This window comes from Piliocolobus tephrosceles, chromosome 2, assembly GCF_002776525.5.
Source record: "Piliocolobus tephrosceles isolate RC106 chromosome 2, ASM277652v3, whole genome shotgun sequence".
In the NCBI taxonomy this organism is placed as follows: domain Eukaryota; kingdom Metazoa; phylum Chordata; class Mammalia; order Primates; family Cercopithecidae; genus Piliocolobus; species Piliocolobus tephrosceles.
This window is the reverse complement of record NC_045435.1, coordinates 21,713,970-21,740,014: the sequence shown is the minus strand read 5'-3', so window position 1 is coordinate 21,740,014 and position 26,045 is coordinate 21,713,970. Positions and strand designations below refer to the sequence as shown.

The window sequence follows — 26,045 nt, the reverse complement described above, 5'->3', positions numbered from 1 at the left end:
CAACTTTTAACTACAGATTATAAATAAGTGAAGGATAAAAAGAGGAAGCCTTGAGCAAGCATTCCCGACAAACTGATGTTAGACTGGCGAAGATAAGAAGGGGCTTTTACACTGAGGACCAGAAAACAAACCAGAGATGGATACCAGGGAAACACTGCAGACAAAAAAAAAAAGCATGCACAACAGCCCCAGTGCCGGAAAAGCACTACAGTGGCTAGAGCTTAGCAAGCAAGAGAAAAAGGATGTCAAGATGAGACTAGAGCCAGATCCTTGAAAACCCCTTAAGCCATGTTCAGACTCCTTTAAAGTGCTTCAAGGTCAAATACATTTGAAAAATGAAGCATTACTGTATAGCACTTACTTGGAGATTCAAAATGCATATTAGCTAATTAGATCCCAAGAATTTTGATTCTAAAGAAAGGTGCTGAATTTGATTTAACGTGGGGTGTTCCAACTGTATTTGAGCACTGAACACCTTCATGTACTACACTTCCTGATTTCCTGCTGAGCTTTCCTCCTTGGTGGATTATTTCCCACTTTCCCAAAGAAGTTAAATGGAACAAAGAACTATAATAAAATTGGATGCCACTGTTATTTCATGAATGAAGTGAAACACCATTTTCTATATCTGCGTATAAAAGGACCTAAACTATTCAAAAAGTATTACTTCAAAAAATAATGGGCTTCATTTCTACTCATCTGGACAAACTTTTGACAGTCTATTCTCTTGCAGGTTCTGAGGTACTTGCTTAAGGAAGAGGATTGTAAGACCTATATTCTAATTTGGAAGAACTAGCATAAATGTATTCATTTATTTATTCATTCAACAAATCTGTGTTTAAATGTGTCACGCACCATTCCAGTCCTGAGGAATAAAGTGGGAAACAAGATAAACATGGTCTTTGCCCTGCTGCAACTTGTATTATTGGCTTAGTATAAAGGAGAAAAGCAATCTAAACATGATAATAACACAATCCAATAGCTGGTATAATAAAACACATACTCACATGGAAGAGAACAAAGAGTGGAGGTGAATAATAACAGAATTTTTAACACAGGGTGGGGAGTAAGAAAGAGAACCTGGATTTGAAAAATCATGTGGAAGCAAAATAAAGAGGGGAGGAATTGTAACAGTTAAATGAATGGATGTTGTTTATATGATACATCAATTAGAGCTCAACGGAGAAGTCTAATTTTAGAATAAACCACAGTTTATTCTAAAACTGTGTTAAAAGAAACAGTACTAATTCTTATAATATGCCAAGAACTGTTATAAGAAAATTATATATTATATATATATTTGCTGTTGTTGTTGTTGTTATTTCCACTTTGTCACCCAGGCTGGAACGCAGTGGGCAGTGGTGCAATCATACCTCACTGTAACTTCAAACTCTTGGCCTCCAGTGATCCTCCCACCTAAGCCTCCAAAGCATGGGGGCAACAGGCTAGGATCACAGGACTGAGCCACATTGCTTGGCCACATATTTTTAATCTTTTAAATCTTATAATAGCTCCATGAGGTAGGCACCCTTTAAATTAGTATTTGAAAGAAGAATCTCAGACACAGAGAGTTTACGTGACTTGCCCACTCCAAATCAGAGATAGGGAGGGGCTATTTGTTCCAGAGGCTTTTATGACAATTCCACTCCCCTTTCAGACTCAGGCGGCCCTCCTATATGTATCATCAACTATCAACATGTCACCCTGGGTTGCATTAGCATACATATTGTGTATCATCCTCTTTAGACTTTTCATTTCCGGAAAAAGGGGCCATGTCTTTCTCTTCTTCAAGGTGACCAGGTGCAGCATAGTCTCTACAACAAAAAGGTACTGAACTCTTGAAAGAATGAACATCATGGCCATGAAGGAGAACTCAGGAAAAGCATACAGATAAGAACACGAAGAAGACCCTGGATGGAATCTTGTGGACCCTAACAGTGAGAGCAAGAGCTCTGGGAAATCTGAAAACTGATTTCTTCATGTGATCACTGTGGAAGAATGGCAAATGACAGAAATCAAAAATTCTGATCAGAGTTAGGCAAAATGCCAAAGAGCCAGTAATGAGTTTCTTCATTACTGCTAACATTGTTTTCTCTATGTAAATGATCATGTCATATTTACAAAATTTAATTAATGAAACTTCTTTGAAAATTCATGACAAAACTCAATTGAACAATCTATTTCACCACATATTTATATATTCTACCCATTATTTAAGCAAATAGCCTACCCTTTAAAATATAAAGGAGAAAGAACAATTGCATATATATGTATATATGAACAACAGAGTATGTTACTAAATTATTTATCTCATCTTAATCCCAGGATAACTAAATTTTATACAACTAATTCATTCATCCTAATTCACTTCTGCCTGAGTCATATTTGAGAGGTAAAAACAAGCCAGAATAGTTACTTACATGTGTTTACTGGCTGACAAATTGGTGATTTTACTGATAGTTGTATAAAACAATTCTTGGCAATTGATTAATAATTAGTCACTATTTTGTTTAAGTTACATGTCTAATTTCTTGTGAAAGAGACATTTAGTACTTTTCATAAAACATATACTTTTTTAGTTTATTGCTACTAAAAGGGTTTATTGAAAAATAAAATGTTATTATAACCACCTAACTCAATAAATGGACGGAGATTTACCCAATGTAATGATTACAAAGCCATAACCGCAAGAGCCTTCAGACTACTTGCTATACTTGTGTCATTCAATGCAATTCACATGAGGCTACTGAGCCCTGGAAACCTGGCTAGGGAGGCTGGAAAACTGGATGTTTAATTGTATTTTATATTGATATAGATTCAAAAACTGACACTCATTTCCATTACTGCAAAACTTAAGTATGTTTGAAATAACTCAGGTAGATGAATCAACTTTTTGCTGTAAAATTATGAATATTAAATACATATCAAGTATTTCTGATGAAAACTTAACATCCAAATTGAGATGTGCTCTGAGTGCAAAATATACACCAAATTTCAAAAACTTAATACCTCTAAAATATGTAAAATATCTTGTTTCTCAACTGATTTTTACATTTGTTTACTACTGATTACGTGTTGAAATAATACTTTAAACACATAATCAATAGAGTTAAACTAGTCAATATTATAGAAAATAGCTTAGGCGTTACATGAAAAAAATTTACCTAACTCCATTATTGAAAAAGACAAAAAATTTTGATTCAGAGTAAATGTTCTGAGAATAAAATCCTGTTTTCCTCTCAGAAAAGAGCATCATAAAACAGGATCCTAAGAAATATGTAAGACTTTCCCTAGGCTGTGCATGATGGCTCATGCCTATAATCCTAGCACTTTCAGAGGCTGAAGTGGGAGGATCACTTGAGCTATGCAGGTAGAGACCAGCCTGGGCAACACAGGAAGGCCCCATCTCTACAAAAAATACAAATAATTAGCCGGGCATGGTGGCATTTGCCATTGGTCCTAGCTACTCAGTAGGCTTGGGTAGGAGGATTGCTTGGGTATGGGAGGTCAAGGCTGTCATGAGCCATGATTGTGCACCACTGCACTCCAGCCTGGGCAACAGAGGGATACTCTGTCTTTAAAAAGAAAAAAAAAAAAGATATTCCCTGATATAAAATGCAAAATAAGCAAGGTGGTCAATTCAATAACTGATTAGTAATATGCCTTTGGCACCTGCACATTTAAAACATAAGTGGAGGAACGCTTCATTTATTCGACATTGGAGGGAAACAAAGTAGTCCACGTAAAATCTACACAGTAATCCCTCATTAAAACACAGTAGACAGGTAACTTTAACTTAATCCCTAAAACAACATTTAAAAATTTAACAATGACCAGGCATGGTGGCTCACACCTGTAATCCAGCAATTTGGGAGGCTGAGATGGGCAGATCACAAGGTCGGGAGATCAAAACTATCCTGGTCAACATGGTGAAACCCCATCTCTACTAAAATACAAAAAAAAAAAAAATTAGCCGATTGTGGTGGTGTGCACCTGTAGTCGCAGGTACTCGGAAGGCTGAGGCAGGAGAATCCCTTGAACCTGGGAGGCAGAGATTGCAGTAAGCCAAGATTGCACCACTGCACTATAGCCTGGCGACAGAGCAAGGCTCTGTCTCAAAAAATAAATAAATAAATAAAAAATAAAAATTTTTAGTGGAAACACTTTGAAATTATATTTTACTTTTTTTAATTATACTTCAAGTTCTGGGATACATGTGCAGAATGTGTAGGTTTGATACATAGGTATACATGTGCCATGGTGGTCTTATACACCCATCAACCTGTCATCTACATCAGGTATTTCTCCTAATGCTATCCCTGCCCTTGTCCCCCACCCCCCAACAGGCCCTGGTGTGTGATGTTCCCCTCTCTATCCTCATATGTTCTCCTTGATTGACTCCCACTTATGAGTGAGAACATGCAGTGTTTGGTTTTCTGTTTCTGTGTTAGTTTGCTGGAATGATGGCTTCCAGCTTCATCCACGTCCCTGTAAAGAATATGAACTAATTCTTTTTTATGGCTGCATAGTATTCCATGGTGCGTATGTGCCACATTTTTCTTTATCCAGTCTAACAATGATGGACATTTGGGTTGGTTCCAAGTTGGCTATTGTGAATAGTGCTGCAATAAACATACGTGGGCATGTGTCTTTATAGTAGAATGATCTATCCATCTGACAAAGAGCTAATATCCAGAATCTACAAGGAACTTAAACAAATTTACAAGAAAAAAACAAACAACCCCATCAAAAAGTGGGTAAAGGATAGGAACAGACACTTTTCAAAAGAAGACATTTATGTGGCCAATAAAGATGGAACAAAAAAGCTCATCACTGGTCATTAGAGAAATGAAAATCAAAACCACAATGAGATACCATCTCACACCAGTCAGAAAGGTGATCATTAAAAAGCCAGGAAACAACAGATGCTGGAGAGGATGTGGAGAAATAGCAAGGCTTTTACACTGTTGGTGGAAGCGTAAATTAGTTAAACCATTGTGGAAGACAGTGTGGCGATTCCTCAAGGATCTAGAACTAGAAATACCATTTGACTCAGCAATCCCATTACTAGGTATATACCCAAAGGATTATATATTTTGCTTTTTCCTGGCATCTTAAAAGAAATTTTGAACACGAAGTTTTTTCTTAATGACTCAGACTCATTATCATCAATTATTACACTATACTGCAGTCTAACGATGCCCAGAGGGACAATTACACTAGGCGGAGCTGTTTGCCGCTGCACCTAAGTGGCCTTAGAATGCTGTGCATTCGGTTTTGGTTTCTGACCTTGATGCATTTTCTCTTTCTTCCATTGTTTTTAGCAGTGACTTCTCAATACTGTTAGATGTTGATCACAATTGGTCAGTTCCACAATTATTCTTAATTTTGTCCTTCTACCAAAAAACAGCTTGACATCCTTTTAAAAATAGTGTGATACAACAATGAACAAATATCCATAAACATTATGGTACACGTTTTGGCTCCTGAAAAAAATACTATTACTTGTTTTCATGCTTGTAGTTGTGTTTCAGAGAATGAGGCTGGCTAGGAAGTCTGACCACAGATAAACATGGCAAGGATATTGCGATGATAGTGACAATGACAATTGCCACAACTAATTGAGACACTGGAGGAAGTGTGTAACAAGCTCTTCACAATTATATGAGGTAGATAAACTATAATCTTATTAATATTTTACAGGGGGAAATTAAACTTAAACTTAGAAAGATTAATCTGGCTATGGTTACATGCTAGTAAGTGGTGAACTGCTACTTGAGCCCAGGCCTATACCGATTCTCTATACTCCCTGCAAGATCAGTATCTATATTTATATTTTTAAAAACAAATTAATGGCAACTTAGATGCAAAGCATTAAAAGAAACCAGGTTTCCAAATTTTAACTATGTAGATTTATTTAATAAATTTGTATTTTGCTTTACTGAGCCTGATATTAAATGACACTTATTTTGTTTATTCCTCTACTACTTAAAATCAAGGAGACATTATACAATTTTGCTAAGTGATAATATCATACTAATAGTTGAGGTTTATAAAATTATCGGTGCTAATACAAAATAGAGTATTAATACTGTATTTAAGCTATGAAGTTATAGTTGTCCTTAGTAGATTCGACTTACTGCTTAATTTATTTGGTAGTTTGGTAGAATCTGATTCATTGTGCGTCTCCTAAGGCACATTTTGAAACTCAGACATAGCCTTAGTGACTGGTTTTTATCCATCCTGCATGTATGTTGCTTTGGTATGCACAGTGAATGAACACTTTAAACTTAATTGTATGAGATTTAAACATGTGGAGGTTTCATATAAAATGTGGGTTCCTGACTTGAATAACTAGAAGATGTGACTCCATGGGTCCACATTCTCAACATGAAAGCCACTGACAATTATATTCAAAATGGTTTGTGAATGGCAGCCACCGCGGAGGAGATCCGTTTGCCAGGTTGCCAATAAGAACCACCTGGCCTGCTTCTCTCGGTTACCTCCCTCGTTTGCGAGTCCTGCTTTTATCCTTTAGTAAAACTCTGAAAGTATAACTCCAAACTTTCCGTGATATTCTATATTCTAGCTTGTTGCACATTTTCAATTGTGTGATTTTATGCAGTATGAACCACTGCCCTATGGCACATAAATAGCATTACGAGTTCTTTATACGTGAAACTGAAACTCAAATGTAAGCAGCTTGTTTCAAGAGCAGAGAGGTAAAGATCATCCAATTCTAAAACCACCCACTTTATATTGTGTATTAAATCATCAATTAATCTTAATTCTACATAGTATACATGATGATTGCTATTATTCATGTTGTAATCAGTATTTGGGGGGAAAACATCTTGTGTGGCTTTCTTCACTGTATTCAGTACTAAAGAACAGGAATCTATCATATCACTTTGCAGTGTCGCCTCCATGGCAAGCATGATGGTGAAAAGTGTATGAGAGAGACTGAGAGAGAGAGAAAAAGACAGAGAAAGACAGATCAAGAGACAGGGAAAAAAGACAGGTATTTTACTTCAAATGAAATATATTCCATGAGACACAATAAATTATTAACTTTCCTTTCACATTTAATATGGAAACAACAAATATATCACTAAAATTAAAAAATAAACAACTACTCCAAATGTCACATGGTGGGAAAGAGAATGGAGAGAAGTTAGTGAAGGAACATGTGACAGGGAAGCACAGGAGGGACTGGATCAATTATTTTATACCAAGTGGTCTGAGAAGCATGTAAAGCACCTAATGCTTCAAAATTGCATGAATGAACGTAAAACAGTAACCATCATGAATATCATAATCTCACAAAGAAAAGGGGAACCCACCTGGACAGCTCATCGGCCTCCTTCACTACTCTTAACACGGTGTTAAGAACACAGCTCCAGGCTCAGAAAAGCTGGCTACTGTGCTGTTTTGTTTCCTAAAGCACTATGAGAAAATGTAACTGTAACTGCCCCCAAGTTTTCCTGATGCGTTGAATAGACAGAATTTGAAAGGGTATATGGTAAAAGTCTTATCTTGGGGAGACAGTTAAACCCAGAAGTAGGCAACAAACCAAATCCTGTGGCTATTGGCTTCTCTTGCATATGGTGAAAGAAACAGAAGGAAGAGCAAAGATCCAAGTTACAACTCAGTAGTGATGATTCAACATTATACAATGTGGATGGGAAATGGAAAAGTTAGATGAAAATCCGCCTGATCACTAATTTAAGTTAATGGGAATAAGGCCCTCAAAGACGAATAATTTTATATTACTTATATATGGAAGCTTTCAGAATTATAAGAAATACCTATATTTTCTGAAAGTAAGTGGCTCAATATAACATGAGTTATTTATTTATCTGCAGCATAACACTAAGGAAATCATTCAGCTAGAAAACCATGAAATATCTCTTCATAACTTCAAAACTGCTAGTCCATTCTGTAGAAAACAGACATGCTTAAACAAGCTGTTTTGTTACACCCAGACAAAAACAGAAAAATTGATTTCTTCCCACTTTTAACCTGCTTATTTTAAAAAGTCATAAACAAAACCATTATTACTATAGATCCCACATAATTCCCAGACTTAAATGGTAATCACTTGAATAGGGACCTTAAGACCGTTTTCACAAGCACGCACCAACCATTGTTTCAAGCGAAAGAGAAGAAAACAGAGAGATGTTTTAGGGCAATGAGCAGCATTTAAACTAAAGGTAAACGACCCGGTAGAACTGTCCTACTTCAGCATGAGTCTAAATTGGAGAAGGTGAACGTTATAGGTGAGCCAGACATAAATACTCAAGATACTTTCAAAATATCCCTGTGCACCTAAATTTTAGGCTTGTGGGGAATAAACGAGGCAGATAATACCAGGAACCAAGTTTATACAAAGACGGTAAATCCTTACTCCTGTGCTACACTCTGCATCGATAGAAACTTTTCTGCTGGACTGAGTAATCTCATAAACCCCGTGAGAGAAGTTACATTTCTACCATTCAAACTCAAATCCAGACAGATTAGAGTGATAGAGCAACTTTCTTAATCTCGTTTACAGAAGAGAATTAGTCTGTCTGAATTTTGAAGCTAACTCTACTTTATTTGAAAGAGTAGTAGATTTAACTGTTCTCCTTCATCAAGCTGAAATAAGATTCTGGTTGTAACAAGGAATAAATGCTGAAAGGGAAGGAAAAACTACTAAGAAAAAAAGAAGACTTTAAATGGGACACCCAATACTCTCAAAAGTTATTAACAATCATACTGTGAGATTATAATATTCTCAATGAAGAACAGGCCATAAGTTACTGCTTAGGTTTTACTGTCTGACTCCCTTTGGAATAGTTAGCTGTTTGCTAAACTATGTCCAAAACGTCTTTTAATCATTCATCATTTGTTTCTCGGCTTTTTTTTTTGAAAAGGAGTTTTGCTGTTGTTGTCCAGGCTGGAGTGCAATGGTGCAATCTTGGATCACTGCAACCTCCGCCTCCCAGGTTCAAGCAATTCTCCTGCCTCAGCCTCCCAAGTAGGTGGGATTACAGGCGTGCGCCACCACACCCGGCTAATTTTGTAGAGACAGGGTTTCTCCATATTGGTCAGGCTGGTTTCGAACTCCCAACCTCAGGTGACCGCCCTCCTTGGCCTCCCAAAATGCCGGGATTACAGGTGTGAGAGACCATGTCCAGCCATCATTTGTTTCTATAAAGCATATAAGGCAGGTGTTTATACACCTAAAAAGATGCTATATTACTTCAATTATTAAAAAAAAAAAATCAGTGCGTTGAAATCTATCCAGTGAAATTAAAAACAAATACATTAGCTCTCCCTTATTTTCCGTAGATACAGTCCAAGACTGCTAGTGGATGCCTGAAACCATGGATAATACCAAACACTACATACACTGTGTCTTTACATATATACACCTATGATAAAGTTCTATGTATAAATTAGGCACAATAAGAGATTAACAATAACTAAGAAAACAGAACAATTATAACAATATACTGTAATAGAATGTATGTGAATATCTTTCTTTCTCTCAAAATATTGTACTGTACTCACCCTTATTCTTGTGATGCTATGAAGATGATACAATGTCTACATGACAAAATGAAGTGAGGTGAATGACCTCATTGTGACGTAGCATTAGGCTACCATTGAAAAGTAATCAAAAATTTATGAACTGATGATTTCTGGAATTTTCCATTTAATATTTTCAGGCTAAAGTACTATGAGTAACTGAAATCACAGAAAGCAAAACCACTGATAAATGGGGGAGCCTACTGTACTCTGAAAGGAGTGATTTTTTTTTAAGTCTATCTTTCCAAAATTTCTGACAAACATATGCTCCAAGCATATATACTGACTAATGCATCATAGTATATATATATCTCTCTAACTTTACCAAATAATACCAAATTGTTTTCAAATGTGGTTGTACACATTTATCCTTTGTATGCTATTTTTTCTGTATTTTGTTTGTTTGTTTTTTGTCATTGGGTGAACTGTTCCTTTTGTAATTCAATGACAAAATCAAAAAGTAGTGCATGGCTTAAAAATCTTCTTAAAAATATTTGAGTTTTCCATTCATGTCATGGTTGCTTAGTTTTTAAATAATCTTGCTAATCATGATGGTGTCATATACTCATTTGCTAGTATACTGATGCATAATAATCCTCAAATTAATATTTGTCATTGAGAACTGATTTGGTCATGATGTAATAAATATCACATATAATTATGCTAAAATTTTGTTTAGAATACTGGCATCTATGGCCATGAGGGTTTATCTCAGGAATGCATGACTGGCTTACCATTCTACCTCAATTCTAATTAACCATAGAAAAGCCATATGGTAAGGTATCATAGAATAATTACCTCAGACACAAAAATCCACTCTGAGCAGGGAGAACCCGCTGAATTTCCTTCCACATTGTAACTTGTAGAAAACGCCTACCATAGTTAAGAAGCCCCAAATATTATATATAGTGTCTATAGTAAGGGTACTTTATTCCACATACTTATGACCCTAAAAAAGCCAACTGGACTCATTTTTGTTTCTGAAAACAACTCTAGTTGCTCAAGAAAAGAGAATATCTTTCAGCCTAATGGTTACCATATTATGAACTCAAGTCGATGAAATGTAACTACATTAATTTTGTGTCCAAACATAAGTTTAAAGAGGAAAAACATGAGCATTAGATCTACTTTGCTATGTCCTTTAGAAGTCAGTATTTTATCTTTGAAAGAAATATTTAACAAACAAAAGATATTCATTTGAATATCTAGTAATGGTTATGGCATAATAGCTATTTAAACCTAATAAATTTTCATTGTCGTAAATGTGCATTTATATAGTGCCAGAGGAATATGCAAACAGAATTTAAAACTGGGGCCACTACATTATATTCATTATTACTAATTCTAGAAACTCTTGAAACTTATGGGTGACATACTTGTCAGAAAGTTCTCTTTACCAAATAAAGGACAACCCAATCTCTGTTATGAACTGTCATTACTAATTTAGCAAGACTAGAAGGCAGTTCAGCCGAGTAGACAGAAAATTAAAACATGGGCAGCTCCTGATTGGAAATTTATTCATAGCAGGTAATGAAACAGCACAGTCAGGATCTCTGGTATTACTCAGAGTAAGAGATTTAATTCTGATAACTTTGATGATGGCACTTGAATCACAGATTCTAAATGGTGACAGGTTGTGACATATAGATAGGATAAAATGAGCATCAGTAGCATATCTCTGCAGAAGCAATTCTATAACATCAATTTTTTCAAACAGTAAATATAATAATTTCAAAAATTATGACAGAAGTTTTCAAAGAAGCAGCTTAGGTCTTAAGCAAGCCATGTGCCATATTTATGTCTATTTGTCAGTGGGTTATAAAATTAATCAGCCTAACAAATGTAAGGGGTGGAAATATTCATATTTAAAATATGAAATATCAATTGTAGTCTCTGATTTCATCGAATAAGGAACAAACTCAAAATTATAGGCAGAGTAGCTATTTTATGAAGAGGGTGAAAGTGAAGGATTGGGTTATATATTTATATGCATGTAAGGAATATTCATTAAATGCACTCACATATAGCTAAATACAAGTACACTGTTCACATTTTTTAAATATAGTTTTTTATTTTGAATTTTGTGTGCCTTTTTAAATTTCTAATTATCTAAAATGGCATTATTTTATAATGAAAGGTGTATTTTTTTTTAAAAAAAATGCCTATTTCAGACATAACTCTCTGATATTTCTCATAAGAGAAATATGGTTGAGTAAATAATATTTCCACATGAACAGGTATTTCAGTACATCTCTTTTGAATTTGTAAAGCGGCATATTTGTTGTGTGTGGTTAAAATAACTTAACGCCCCTTCAAAGGGAGGGGTGTTAAGGAATTTTAAGGCTATGTGCAAAAATGTTCATATCTAACAAGTTTTATTAGATAAACTAACAAGTTTTCAAGTTTTCTTAAAACTGTGATTGACCAGTAGCTTTCAGCAGAAATGGCACTCTGCCACGTTCTAAACCCAGACCATATAAAATGGCAGCTTGTACATCCTGTCTTTTGGGACTGTCACTCTTGTGAGAAAGCCCACGTTGCCTGTGGAGTGGGCTAGGAGGAGAGGAGCTGGGGTCCTCAATCTCACAACCAAGGCTGAGCTCCTAGCTGACAGCACCAACTGTAGGCCATGTGAGTGAACCATCCTGAAAGCAGATGCTCTGCCCCCTACGTGAGCCACCCCAGCTGACACAAGGTGAAGAAAAGAAGAGCAGCCCACACTGAGGTATAACCAAATTGTGAGTTTGGGAACAAAACAAATATTGCTGTTAAGTCACTAAATATTTGGCTTGTTTATTAAGCAGCAATAAATAACCAAAAGAGCAAAGTAGGACTTTGATCATGAATGCTAAGACGTGTTTGTTTAAATGAATTTATATACACTGGCTTTGGAGGATTTTATCCATATTGTTTAATAATGTCATAACTAATTGTGATGGTTTATACTGACTGTCAACTTGACCGGATTGAAGGATGCAAGGTATTGTTTCTGGATGTGTCCGTCAGGGTGCTGCCAAAGGAGATTAACATTTGAGTCAGTGACTGGGAAAAGCAGACCCACCCTCAATCTGGGTGGGCACCATCTAATCAGCTGCCAGCACAGCCAGAATAAAAGCAGGCAGAGGAACGTGGAAAAACTAGACTAGCTTAGTCTTCCAGTCTCCATCTTTCTCCTGTACTGGATGCTTCCTGTCCTCGAATATCAAATTCCAAGTTCCTCAGCTTTTGGACTCTTGGGACTTTCACCACAGACTAAAGGCTGTACTATTGGACTAGCTTCCTGGCTCTTCAGCTTGCAAATGGCCTGCTGCGGGACTTTACCTTGTGATTGTATGAGTCAGTTCTCATCATAAACTCCCCTTGATATATATATAGCTTCATATTATATATATATATAGCTTCATATATATATAGCTTCATATATATATACATATATATATATATATCCTATTAGTTATCTCCCACTAGAGAACCCTAATACATTAATAGTATAAATCTATATAGAAAATACTAATTCTATAAAATGGGAAAAGTTCAATATTGGTCAAATAGAATGGCATGTAGGATAATACAAATGCAATTTAATAAAACTATATTTACAGAGGACTAAGCCTATATGACAGCAGAAAAAAAAAGAAAAAACAAATAAAATAAACCATATGATGCTTTATTTACCAACAGCATGCACATGAGAAAGATTAATAGCTAATTCAATAAAAAAAGAAGACAAATATTAAATAACAATGTTGAGTTTGTCTCAATTTCTGTAATAGAAATGTTTCAGAAAACAATGATGTACGATCCCTTTTGTTTAGAAAATTGGCTAAGTTTAAATGCACTTTGGTACAGCAAGGTACACTAGGATAAACACATTCATAAAATAAAAATGTTGTATAATATAAAAATCCATCCACTTAATGTATTTTTTAAGGTATAGTTCTACAGAATAATTATTTTAAAACATAAAAATCTAACTACTTAATAAACATATTTCTTTCATAAGGCACAATTCTACAAAAGAGTCAACCCTCATTCATCCAAATATAAACCAGAGAGTTCAATTAATTGAATTTCTAATTCTATAAGATTTACTCAATGATGTAATTAGTAGAGCTATGTAATTGCAGTTTTTTGCCAATAAAAGTAAGGACGAAAAACACAATTACTTTTGCACCAACCTAATATATCACAGAATTAATGAAGATTTAGTCTTTTTTATTTGCTATAAATCTGTGGCATAAAAATTAATGTTCAAAAGGTGACATGAATGCAAAATACCTTCATGAGCAAAATTATATTAGCCCCCAAACTCTGCCTCCTTCTATAATAAAAAGCCTGAGAATAAGAATGATTAATCAGTTTGTACCACAGTGAGGCTAGGCCAGGAACCCTGCTCCCATCTTGTTTCTTATCTCACCTATTACACTGCCTTATCTGGCATGCGTGTTTCCTGAATGGCTATGAAATATAAAATAATGCATGATATCCAGAAACAATGTATGAATTTCCTTCATATACAAGTCATCTAATTTAGGTTGAAAAATGAGACTTCTTCATTTTATAAAATTATTTGCTGAGACATTTTTCTATATAGCCTCTTTTCCAGGTATATTTATGTTTATGTATGATGCAACACTGGAAAGAAAATTCATTTTTTTCAAAAATACATATACATATATAATTATATATAGTATGTACATAATACATATACATATTTTATATATGTATTATAAAATATGTATATGTATTATAGAAATATATATTATACATTACTTGATACTTTGCTACTTTTTAATACGCTTGACATTTTCATTTTTTCACTTACTATAAATAATAAACACAAGTTCATGGTTTTTTAATTTTTCTTTTTAATTTTTGCCATAAACTATTTAATCACCTAAAACACCCTTCTCCTTAGATGTTAAAAGAGGTCAGAGATCTGTTTGATCTTAACAAATGGTTTCAACACTAAGCCTTAGTTTATTTATCTATAAGATGGCTATAACAATAGTGTTTACTACATGTAAGTAGAGTTGCTGTGTAGATTAAACAAGATAAAATAGGTAGCTAGTATATTTAAAACACTTGGCACCATACATGAAACATATTATATACTAGTAACTGTTGTTTTATAGTTATAAATTTATTTAGCTGTAATCAAAAGCATGTAATTTTAAGATATGAAGCAATGAAGTATGATTTTTTTAAATAGCCTACTTAAAACAATGTATTTCTCTAGTAAAAGGAGACTGGCTTGATAAAGTTGCCTTTTAGATATTAAAAAAAATGATTCACAGCAAAATTTTTAAGTGACCATATAACCAATATATTTTACATGGCATAAGATATGTAAAATTGAAATTTAATGCAATATACCACAAATACATGTGCTATACAAAACAAGGTAAAATCCCCTGTACAATAAAAATAAATCCAATTAAGAACATTAAGTACCAGTGAGAGAGTACACACACAATGAATTTAGTGAAATTCTTAAAAGTTAATCTTAAACAGCAACAATAGAAAACATTACTATATTGTATGTACCTACCTGGAGTAGGCAAACAATCTGCTATCCCAAAGATCATGAGTCCCTCTAGGTCCAGAATGAAAATAACAGGAATCTGTCCCATCAAACATATTCAATCCATCTGCTGAATTTTTTGAAGCATGGCTGTGTACCACATCTAAGAGGACTATGATACCCATGGAATGAGCTGTGTCTACCAGTTCTTTCAGCTCTTCAGGTGTTCCATAACGGCTAACAATAAAGAACACAGCAAAAACAAGATTACATCACATTTAGAGGACATGGTCAATCGTGCATCAACTGCTTCACCATCACAGTACTAGATACTTTAAATATCCAAGCAGCATGTGATATGATACTTGGATACAACTCAGATTTGCTTCATGTTTGGTATTAAGCAAATTTAAAACCATTAAGTTAGAAAACAATTTAAATCAAATTATTAAATTGGGCTATTAAATGTAGATTTATACCCCAAGCAAAATTCACATTTTGAGGATGTAAATAATAAAACTCTTCCTCTCTATTCTCAGAGCTTCTGATTTCCACCTACAAGTAAGTCACTCCTGCTCTCATGTTCGCCCATGCCTTTCAGTGTGTACATCTGAGATTGAGGGGCTCTTCAAGAATTTCTTTGAATATCCACGGTGCCTTGATTGAGGATATCCCTCCTGCACTTATTCCAAAAACAGAATGCCCACAGTTACCAGTGGGCCAAGACAATGTGCCACGTTTGTCACCACGTAAATAAGATGGGTAGCTCACAAGCAGGTGTGTTTGTGTTAAAGGTAGCCCCACAGTCTGAATGAAATAGGTAACAAAAATTACTCACAGAAGAAGGCCTTTCTTAACTTGTGTAAAATTTTGACGTTATAGTCATCCATGGCATTAACTTTGCCCTTTAAATAGTCACCCTTGCCTTCAATTGTTTACTGTCTCTCTTCCTCACTAGACTATATACTCCTTGAGGGCAGCAGCTGTTACTATCAGGCTCCTTATGATATGGTACGGTGCTAAGTATATAGCAAGTCTCCTGACAGCCAACTCCACTGAGCAGCAAGAGCTATCTTTTTAAACTACAAATAAGATCATGTCACCTACTTAAAAATCATACTTGTGATCCCATTGATCCCAGAGTAAAGACCATTGTCGTGATCATGGCCTACTGCACCATCTACTGGCTCTTTCCAATAATGTTAATTATCTTATGACACTCTCCCACACCCTCTTTTTATTCCAGCCACCTATCCATTTTCATACTCATTGAACAACATGTTCAATAATAAACAGCCTTAAAGTTTTTTCATTCCGCCATTCACTCATTCCTTCATTCATTCCTTTATTTGTTTGCCAAATACTTACTAAAGTTATCTACCATGTGCCATGACATTTTCTATGTTCTGGAGATACACTAGTGAAAAAAACAAACACTACTGACCATATGGAATTTACATTCCCACTGGGAGACAACAAACAAGCAAAATACGTAGAATGTCAGATAATAAGAAGTGTCCTAAAGAAAACAAAGAAAAGCCACTGGTGGGAAGGGAAGGTTTGCTATTTTAAAGAGGGTCATAAGTTAAAGTTCATGGAAAAGGCAATATTTGAGCAAGAAAAAAAGTAAGAAGCAAGGCATAAGAACATCTAAGGTTAAGAGCATTCAGACAGAAAGGAACAGCAGGTGCAGGGCACTGGGGTAGGGATGAGCTAAGACCATTTGAAAAAAAGCAAATAGGTTACTGTAACTGGAATGATCAAGAAAGAAAAGAGGTGAGCTCTAAGAGTCAGCCAAGAAGCACATCAAATGAGGCCTTGGGGACCAGTGTAAAGTCTTTTGCTTTTATTCTGAATGAGACAGGGATTTATTAGGGGTTCTGAGCAAGACAGCGACATGATCTGACTCTAATTTTTAAATGATTACTCTGGCCACCAGGCAGAAAAATGGACCATAATTGGTAGACCAAAGGTAAGAGAAGGGGAAAAAGAGCATGAGAAAACAGAGTGACCAGTCAAAGAGCTATTGAAACAATCCAGGTAAAAGATAACCACAAGTTGGACATGGGTGGTGGTAGTGGGGGCAGTTGAAGCAGCCAGATTTGGTATCTATTTTGAAGTTACAGATGGCTAGATTTTATAATAGCTAGCGTGTAGGGAGGAACAGAAAGGGACAAGTCAAGTATAATGCCAAGATTTTGGGCTTGAACAACTAGAAGATGAAAATGTCATTTACTGCAGTAGAGAAGATGGCAGGGGGAGGAAGTTTGAAGTTAAGATCAGAAATTTAATTTTGGACACATGAAGTTTGATATAAGTATTAGATACCCCAACATCAAATATATACTTTCTGAAGTTCATAAGATAGGTCAGAGAGACCTAAGTTTGGGAGTTAACATATAGCATATATTTAAGCTACAAAACTGGATGAGACTTGATGAGATCCTCCCACGTATTTCATGCAGATGAAGAAGAGAATGGAACTGAGTACTGAGTTCCATTATTTAATGGTCCAATATTTAATGGTCATAAAGATAAAGAGGAAGGAGCAAAGGGAATTAACAGTAAGCAAGAAGTGAGGTGGGAAAAGCAACAACAGGAGGTTAAGCTATTCTGGAAGCCAGGGAAAGAAAAAGGTTTCAAGAAGGTGAGAGTAACCAGCTGTGCCAAGAGGTGCTGACAGTTGAAGTAAGTTAAGAATTGCCCATTGTCCTCAACAATGTGAAGGTCACTAATACCCTTGACAAAAGCAACTGCAGTGAAGAGGCAGACAGCATACCCGGAGGGGGCTCAAGAAAGAACTGGAGTGGAGGATTTGGAGACAGTATTATAGATAACTTATTCAGGGAGAACTAATACAAAGAGAAACAGGTAAATGAACCAGTATCTTTTTTCTATGCCTGCAATGTCACCTATTTACGGCCACTTCACCCCTCTCCCCAGTTAACTCTTAGCTGTGTTTTAGATCTCACTTGCAGGATTTGTTCTGATCTATTCTAAACTGATCAGACTTCTGATTCTAGCTCCCTGTCATTTTCATGTTAGCTTTTATTACAGTTAAAAAATCATAATCTGTATGAATGATGATGGGAGCAATGTCTATATGCCATATGTCATAAACTCCACAACACTGAGAGTGTTGGACTTCTTCAGTCTGTGGTCATTTAGGTCAGCACCTCGCTAACTGCACAGAAGCCCGTGGTGTCTTCCCTGTCCAGAGAACGATATTCCATCCACTTCCGCCTGGAGGGAGGCAGTCCTTCTGTGAGTAGTCATTGTCCTACCAAGGGCCTCTTCAGTGACCTTCCTAGATGAGTCAGTCTCTTTCCGGAAAACGACGTGCTCTCTCACAAGAATGGCTTTCACAGGACAAGATTTTCTGACTAAACCTTGAGCCTCCAAATATGTGACAATTTCAGCAGGTAACTGGACATTCTATACCACAAATCGTCCCACGAACAGCAACATAAAATCAAGGACAATTTCTAAGGCTGGACGGGAAGAGAGTGTACGGCCTTAGTAAAAGAAAACGTTCAGTTTCTATTAACTCTGTTAACCCTAAAATGTTACAGAACGTTATATAAAATGTAAAATTTCATTTTGTTTATTTAAATTATTTGCTCAAAATAAAAATGAACATAATGAGTCTTTGATTTTACCTTGAAGCTGCAAAGAAGCTCGTGATTTGGTAACCAAAGCTGGCATAGTAAGCATGCTCCATGATTGCCATCAACTGAATGCAGTTGTATCCTATGTAAGGCAATGGTCAAATATAAATTAAAAGCCACATTTAAAAAAAAAGTAATGGGGAAAAAAGCATCCTCATTCCAAATACATTAAAATTTACAATCTAGAAGCTTTGATCGTCTTGAAAAGTTCTACTACTTTAACATTTTTTGTTTGACCTTCTAACAACATTGGATAGTCTCTTAGAGCTGCATTCTGACTAGCTATTTGATATACCTTCATTTTAACAAGCAATAAATAATATGCAAACTTGCTTAATTTGGTTTTAGCATATTAAAGATGGCAATCTCTACATGCTAAACATCAGTTACACTGTAATATTCATAATGAAGATTATGAAACCTAAATAAAAAAAACCAATTGCATGACATATACTTTCTTATTTTGACTCTATTTATTTCTATATATTTCAGTCCTTTTTACCATATAGCATAAGAAATAGCACCAAACCCACATTTTTCAGAGGTAGCTTTGTTTTTCTTTTTCTTTTTTTCTTTTTTTTTTTTTGAGATGGAGTCTCGCTTTGTCGCCCAGGCTGCAGTGTACTGGCATGATCTTGGCTCACTGAAACTTCCGCCTGCCAAGTTCTCCTGCCAGGCAATTCTCCTGCCTCATCCTCCCAAGTGGCTGGGACTACAGGTGCATGCCACCATGCCTGGCTAATTTTTTTGTGTTTTTAGTAGAGATGGGGTTTCACCATGCTGGCCAGGCTGGTCTCGAACTCCTGACCTCAGGTGACGCACCACCTCGACCTCCCAAAGTGCTGGGATTACAGGCATGAGCCACCCACAAGGTAGCTTTTATGCAATTAGCATTAATGCTTCTACTTTCCACTATATAATTTGCACCTATAAAATTATTTCCAAGTGCAAATATGCATGTATGTGCACAAACACACATCACCTTACTTTCTCCATCTGGATATGTTTTGCTCTAACAGTAAATAAAGTGACTCAAAAAAGTAGATATTGTGTTTTAAAAATACATAACATTAAAAAAATTCTAATATTTTTTAATATAAGCAAGTAATCAGGGGAAAAAGTATTAGTCTTAAAAAAGCTAAGAAAAATAGGTTTTTCTTCTTGAAGTATAATTTGGTAAAATGATCAAATATGATTTCATTACTTTGGAAGTTACAGTTCTGTAACATACATAGAAAATATTCTTATTCTGCTCTCAAAGTCCAATTCATACAAGCTTTATAATTTTTTTAAGGTTTATATAAGTTCATTTTTAATGGCAGTTCATTTAAATACGCAACTATACTCGTAAATAAACTCATAAACAAAGGTATCAGATTAGTTTCATTTTTCTGGGTTGGTATCTTGTATCAAGCACAAATTTATAGTTTTATTCTTAATTTTAATGGCATTAATCATTCCTGTATTCACTTTTATTCCAGGTACTAGGCTAGGGAATTCAGACACAAAGATGAGTAAGAGAATCCTTGTGCTGTTGAACATTCTGCAAGAACTGGGTCATAAGCAATTTATTACTCCATAATACGAAAGAATATCTCAAATATAATAATTTAGCATAATATCTATTAATTATAATTAATACTAAATATTCTATATATTTAATTAATTTTGGTTTCTGGAACCTGACTTTACCATCACAGATAATCCATACATAACTGAAAACTTTAACCATGGCTTACAAACCTTTCTTCTAGCCAAAGTTTGGACTCCCTAGCAGAAGTAGTATAATTAAATGTGCTTTATCTTCCTGCCTAGCCATTGAAGCAGGTGTTAACTACACTGTCAAATTATTTTAAATAGCATTACCTATAAAAACAACAGATTTAAAACACACTGAATCAATAATTCAGCAATATATTATTCATTCTCCTGCTTGTTATGAAGACAGGATCTGTGCCAGTACAGTTCAATATACGAATATCTAGCAAAATGTGTCTCACATAGCTATTCTATAAATGTTTGTTAAATAAGTCAGCCAGGCAGGGGCTATATAAAATAACTCTGATACAAAATGAGTTCCAGGCACATTACAAATACAAGATTTTTTTCCTTAACAGACTAAAATGAACAGGCTATAATCAATGATCACTTAAATTGATAAACTTTTCCTCCAGTGAAAAAGTAATTATGCTTACATATTTATCTATAATTTTGGAAGTCATCCGTTCACATTACTTAAAATTAAAATTGGAATAATATCTTTAATTCTTATGCTCTATCTTATTCCATTTCTCTTTTCTATGCTATCACTATTACAGGGCAATTTGAGAAGCCTAAAATAAAATGTATTTCTATTACATATTTAATCTCCTAACACAAAAAAGAGACACTTGTAATTAGCTTTTCTAATAAGAGAACAGACTCATTAAAATTTTATCTGAATAAAAATCACAGTTATTACTTACCAAGGTCTTTGATTCTTGGTAGGACATTGCACGTAAAATGTTTATAAGAAGCTACTTTTCCTTCATGGGAAGAAATTCCCACATGAGATTCATAAATTCTTAGACTTCGTGGCTTCTTTGGTCTGGAATGCTTAAACTACAGAATATAAATTACATACAGAATTAAACCAGGAATTCAGGTATGACACTACCTGATTAAGTATATTTTTAAAAAGTGGTGAATATACTTAAACACTTGGAACTATTCTCACATATAAAAGGCACCGGCTACACTCACTAAATTTTATTTTAGGAAAAAGTCCTTACAGTCCTGTTAGTGGACCTATTTTAAAAGATAAATCATGTAATAACTTATGTCTTATCATTGAGTAAAGATGTTTTTTTTTTTTTGAGCTTAGGCCTCAGAGAAAATGTAAGATCCATGAAATACAGACGTAATTATCTAATGCAAAGTATATATCAACAAACTCCAATGATTTAAAGGACAGAAAGTGAGTTCAAACATACACAGAACACTTGTCAATAATATGGCGGTAAAAATTACCCTAGTTAATACGTTCATGAGATGGTCTTCCCTATTCCATGTTTCTAAGGACATTTATCCTAATTCAAACCCATGACACTGAGAAATATTGCACTAAAGAGTCTCTGATAAATCAGAAATTGTAGTTAAAAAAAAAAAACAAAAAACACAGTATCCCTTACAGATTAGTATAAAGCAATTTAGTATTGTTTTTCTTAACCTCAAAAACAGACTACATAAAGCTAGCTTCTATATGTTATTGGCTGCAGAAGACAGACTGATACACGAACAGTGTAAGAGGAATACTATGATGTGAAATACTCAACTGTCAGTGAGGAGAAGCATTGAATATTACTATAAAAGTTATAAAAGTAAAAATTAACTTTCCTAGAAGTATTAGAATAATAATTTATTTAAAGATTGTTGTTCTCACTTCATATGAGTGTTCTGGATCCCAGTGTAGCCAATCATAATTCACATTAGCACCTTCACGAACCACATACTTCGCCCACGGTGAAATACGATACAAGGTCTCTCCGCTTTTACTAGTAATAACTACCTAAAATGAGAATGAGATGTTATTGCTTTAAAATATGCCCAGAACTCTGATAATACATAATGGTTTAGGAGCACTGCTACAAGTAGGAGAGGATGAATGATCTTCAGAATCTAGACGACCATACAGATGTGTGACCTTCAGGAACATAATTCTATCAATGTTGGTTTTCTCATCTGCTGTTACTATATCACCCTTAAAGTAACTTCCAGCGTGAACGTTTTATGGCTTTCTGGCAATTTCCACCACTGCAAACTAGCCATGAGAGTGCTTGCTTAAACAAACAGTAGATACTAAAAAGACAAGAATATTATTTGGAAGCTTCTGTCAAAAAATCAATCAATGAGAGAAAATCATCCTACTCCATTAAAAAAAGGAATTAGTGAGTTATATAACCATCTATTTTGTTTCCTTTCTATAGCAACTAATGAAAACATGTTCAGGAAGCTTAAGAAGAAGAACAGGTTTGATTAACACTTACAAAGTGCACACAAAGACACATACAAATATTTTCCACGCCTTCTCAACTTCTTTTACTTCCTATTTGCTGTATTCTTTACCATACAAAACCAAGCATTAGCTCCTTTAATCATCCGTTCACATATTTGCCAACAATACCACTACTGTTTTTGATAATAAAAAATAACAATAAAATTTATTTTTTTACTGAATCTACTATTAAGACTTAGAACGAAATAAATGATTTTGAATTTATCCAGCCATATAAATGGAACTTCCAAATGATTGAAATGGTAGCTTTTTATTTTTATTTATTTATTATTTATTTATTTATTTTTGAGACAGGGTCTCACTCTTGTCACCCAGGTGGAGTACAGTGGTGTGATCACAGCTCACTGCAGCCTCGACCTCACAGGCTCAGGTGATCCTCCCACGTCAGCCTATCGAGGAGCTGGGACTACAGGCAGGTGCCACCATGCTCAGCTAATTTTGCGGGGCCTGGGATATTTTTTGTAGAAATGGGGTTTCTCTGTGTTGTCCAGGCTGGTCTTGAACTCCTGGGCTCAAGCGATCCTCCTGTCTCAGCCTCCCAAAATGCTGAGATCACAGGCATGAGCCAATGCACCAGGCTGAAATTGTAGCTTTTATACGAAGTTGTCTTTTTTACTAAACTTTCTAAAAGGAGGTAGAATATAATTTTTAAAATCCAGATTAAAAGCTATATTATACCCTCATCATTGAGGAGAATGTATTCTTCAGTCTCCTCTAATAGACAAAAGCTTAAGTACTCACAATTCTTAGTAACTAAATATTTGTATAATGCTTTATAGTTTGTAAAGACTTTTACATTCTTATCTCACTTGATTCCAGAAAATCCTTGCGACCCAAATATTAAGTGAGATTATGTAAGCTGCCAGAAGTCCCAAAATAACCAAGTGGCAGAGCCAAAAGCTCAACACAGAGCTTCTAATATTCACTTCTCTTCTCTGAACAGGCTTCCACAGCACTTCCTTCAGATGCCAAAAAATAATAAATTATGATTTACAATGGAGAGGCTCGGTAAGTGGTGAAAGGAATATCTAACTTACATGAATACAATTATTTCTCCTCCATTAGGCCTCCCACCTATTAAAGCTAATCATCACCAAGCGTTGCTATTATTCAAGCGATTATCACAAAACATGAAGCAATAAGACCAACCTACTTCTAGATTATTTTAACCTAAAAAAAAAAAAAAGTCCCTTAACCTACATGAATCTGTAGTATAATGTACTACAGTAATATGTTTGAGAAAGGGCCTTCTGCTCACTCATCAACCTAGAACAATGTATGAGGAAACAACATACTATAAATCAGTTTTCAGTGACTACCACTTTGGCTAATCTATCCATCTATGCTTTCTCTGTTTTGTAAATGGCTTGTAAAAGGCAGATCATAAACTAATAATCGTTTCTGAAGGTGTCTCTAGGCAGAGAAAATACTTGCAATTTTAAGACATGAAAATTTTTACTTCAAGCTGAATTTAACTCCCACATCCTTTGGAACACTAATTCCTTCATCTTACTGTACACAGAAATGTCTCCAGAGGCTACTGAAGGATGGGTGTTGAATGTTGAAAGGAACAGTCCCTGCATGGTTCTCGGAAGCTCTTACATCTTTTGCTGGGTACACCAAGATGGCAAGGCCCTGACCATTGTTAATGGCAGCCATTTCTTAGGGCTGTCTTTCTAGTGAGCAATCTTCGAGGATAACATAATGACACCCCTGAAGGCACAGAGCTGCTACAAAAGAAGGGATTCTCCAGGCTCAATATTATCTAGCTATGTTGTGAGCAGCACAATATTATCTAGCCAGTGTGTGAGCAGCAGTCATCTGGGTCATATAGTGTCACCCCTAAGGGGTTTGGAGGACAAGGGGAGCCAATGAAAATATGATGTCTACTGTGCCATGAGTAATAAAATAATTTATTTCTGTTCTAGGAGTCCTGGGCCAGAATCGATGGTATGATAACAGGTTAACTTCTAATTTTGTAGGCAGGGTAAAATCAAATCACTGACCTGACAAAGGAGTATTTGCTCATTCAGTGAATAACTTCAATATTTTGTTTCCAAAAGTTCTGTCTTCTCCTACTCTAAGAGTCATTTCTGCTAGGGTTGCTTGTTGGAGGGGAGCATTTTAATTTTCCCATTTTCTCCTTCTCTCTTATGAATGGAATTGCACCCAAATGTTAAGTAGAGCAAAACTTTCTACCAGATCCGGAACACTGACCTGTGATTGTTACATAATAAATATCTCTACTCTTTAGGCCTCTGAATTTTGCAAGCATTTTTTTTTTTTTACAGTAACTTAGGTTTTCCTTACTAGTACACCTGTCTATAGTAGCCATCTCACCTTGCTTTTCACTTTCTGTTCTGAAATTGTTGTAATCTCCGTAACTAAACAAGAGTATCATAATAAGTAAATTTAATTTGTGAGACAATGCAGAGAGTAAAGATTACACCCTTTATACACTAAACTTTGCTCACAAAACTCTTTAGGTGAGGGGGAGGATACATCCTGCATCTGTGTTACGCTCCAATGAATTCGAATTCCAGTCGGAAAAATTTTTAGAGAAAACTTTAAGTCATTTAACTCACAACCTCAAAATGTCAGCATGCTATGGAGCAAATTGAAAGAAAGAGTTGGCTTGATTGATCTTTCAACAAGTCTAGTAGCTAATGTTTAAAAGAGTTCACTTGATACTGTCAAATGGGAGGTCTGATACACCGCTAGTGTGGGCATAAAGCAGTATAAAATTTCTGAACAGCAATTTGACAATCTGCATCAAAAACTCAGAAAAATTAATTCCAGGTCAGTTACAGTGGCTTACACCTACAATCCCAGAACTTTGGGAGGCTAAGATGGGAGGATCACTTGAGGTCAGGAATTTGAGACCAGCCTGGGCAACATAAGGAGACCTGGTCTCTACAAAATATTAATGAAAAATAAAATAAAATAAAATTAATTTAAATTAAACTGGCATGATGATGCATGCATACAGTCCTCGTTAATTAGGAGGGTGAGGTGAGAGGATCGCTTGAGCCAAAGAGTTCAAGGGTACAGTGAACTATGATCATGGCACTGCATTCCAGCCTGGATAACAGAGAAAGAGCCTGTCTATAAATAAATAAATAAATAAATAAAGTTAAAAGAAAAAAATAACTTCAATGAATCAGCAATACTAATTATAAAAGCTTGTCCCATGGAAACAATCAGAGATGTGCCCAAAAAAACTATG

General features: G+C 35.2%; 1 protein-coding gene across 1 annotated transcript in view; it reads right to left on the bottom strand.

Moving 5' to 3' along the window:
* The window catches only part of GBE1 (1,4-alpha-glucan branching enzyme 1), a 269,487-nt gene that overhangs the window by 138,822 nt on the left and 104,620 nt on the right, over positions 1 to 26,045 (bottom strand). Inside the window, exons 4-7 of the mRNA XM_023216072.1 lie at positions 22,187 to 22,312; positions 21,231 to 21,366; positions 18,757 to 18,847; positions 15,125 to 15,334 (exon numbers count right to left, since the gene is read on the bottom strand). Of these exons, the coding sequence (XP_023071840.1) occupies positions 15,125 to 15,334; positions 18,757 to 18,847; positions 21,231 to 21,366; positions 22,187 to 22,312 (563 nt within the window). The remainder of the gene's footprint in view (positions 1 to 15,124; positions 15,335 to 18,756; positions 18,848 to 21,230; positions 21,367 to 22,186; positions 22,313 to 26,045) is intronic.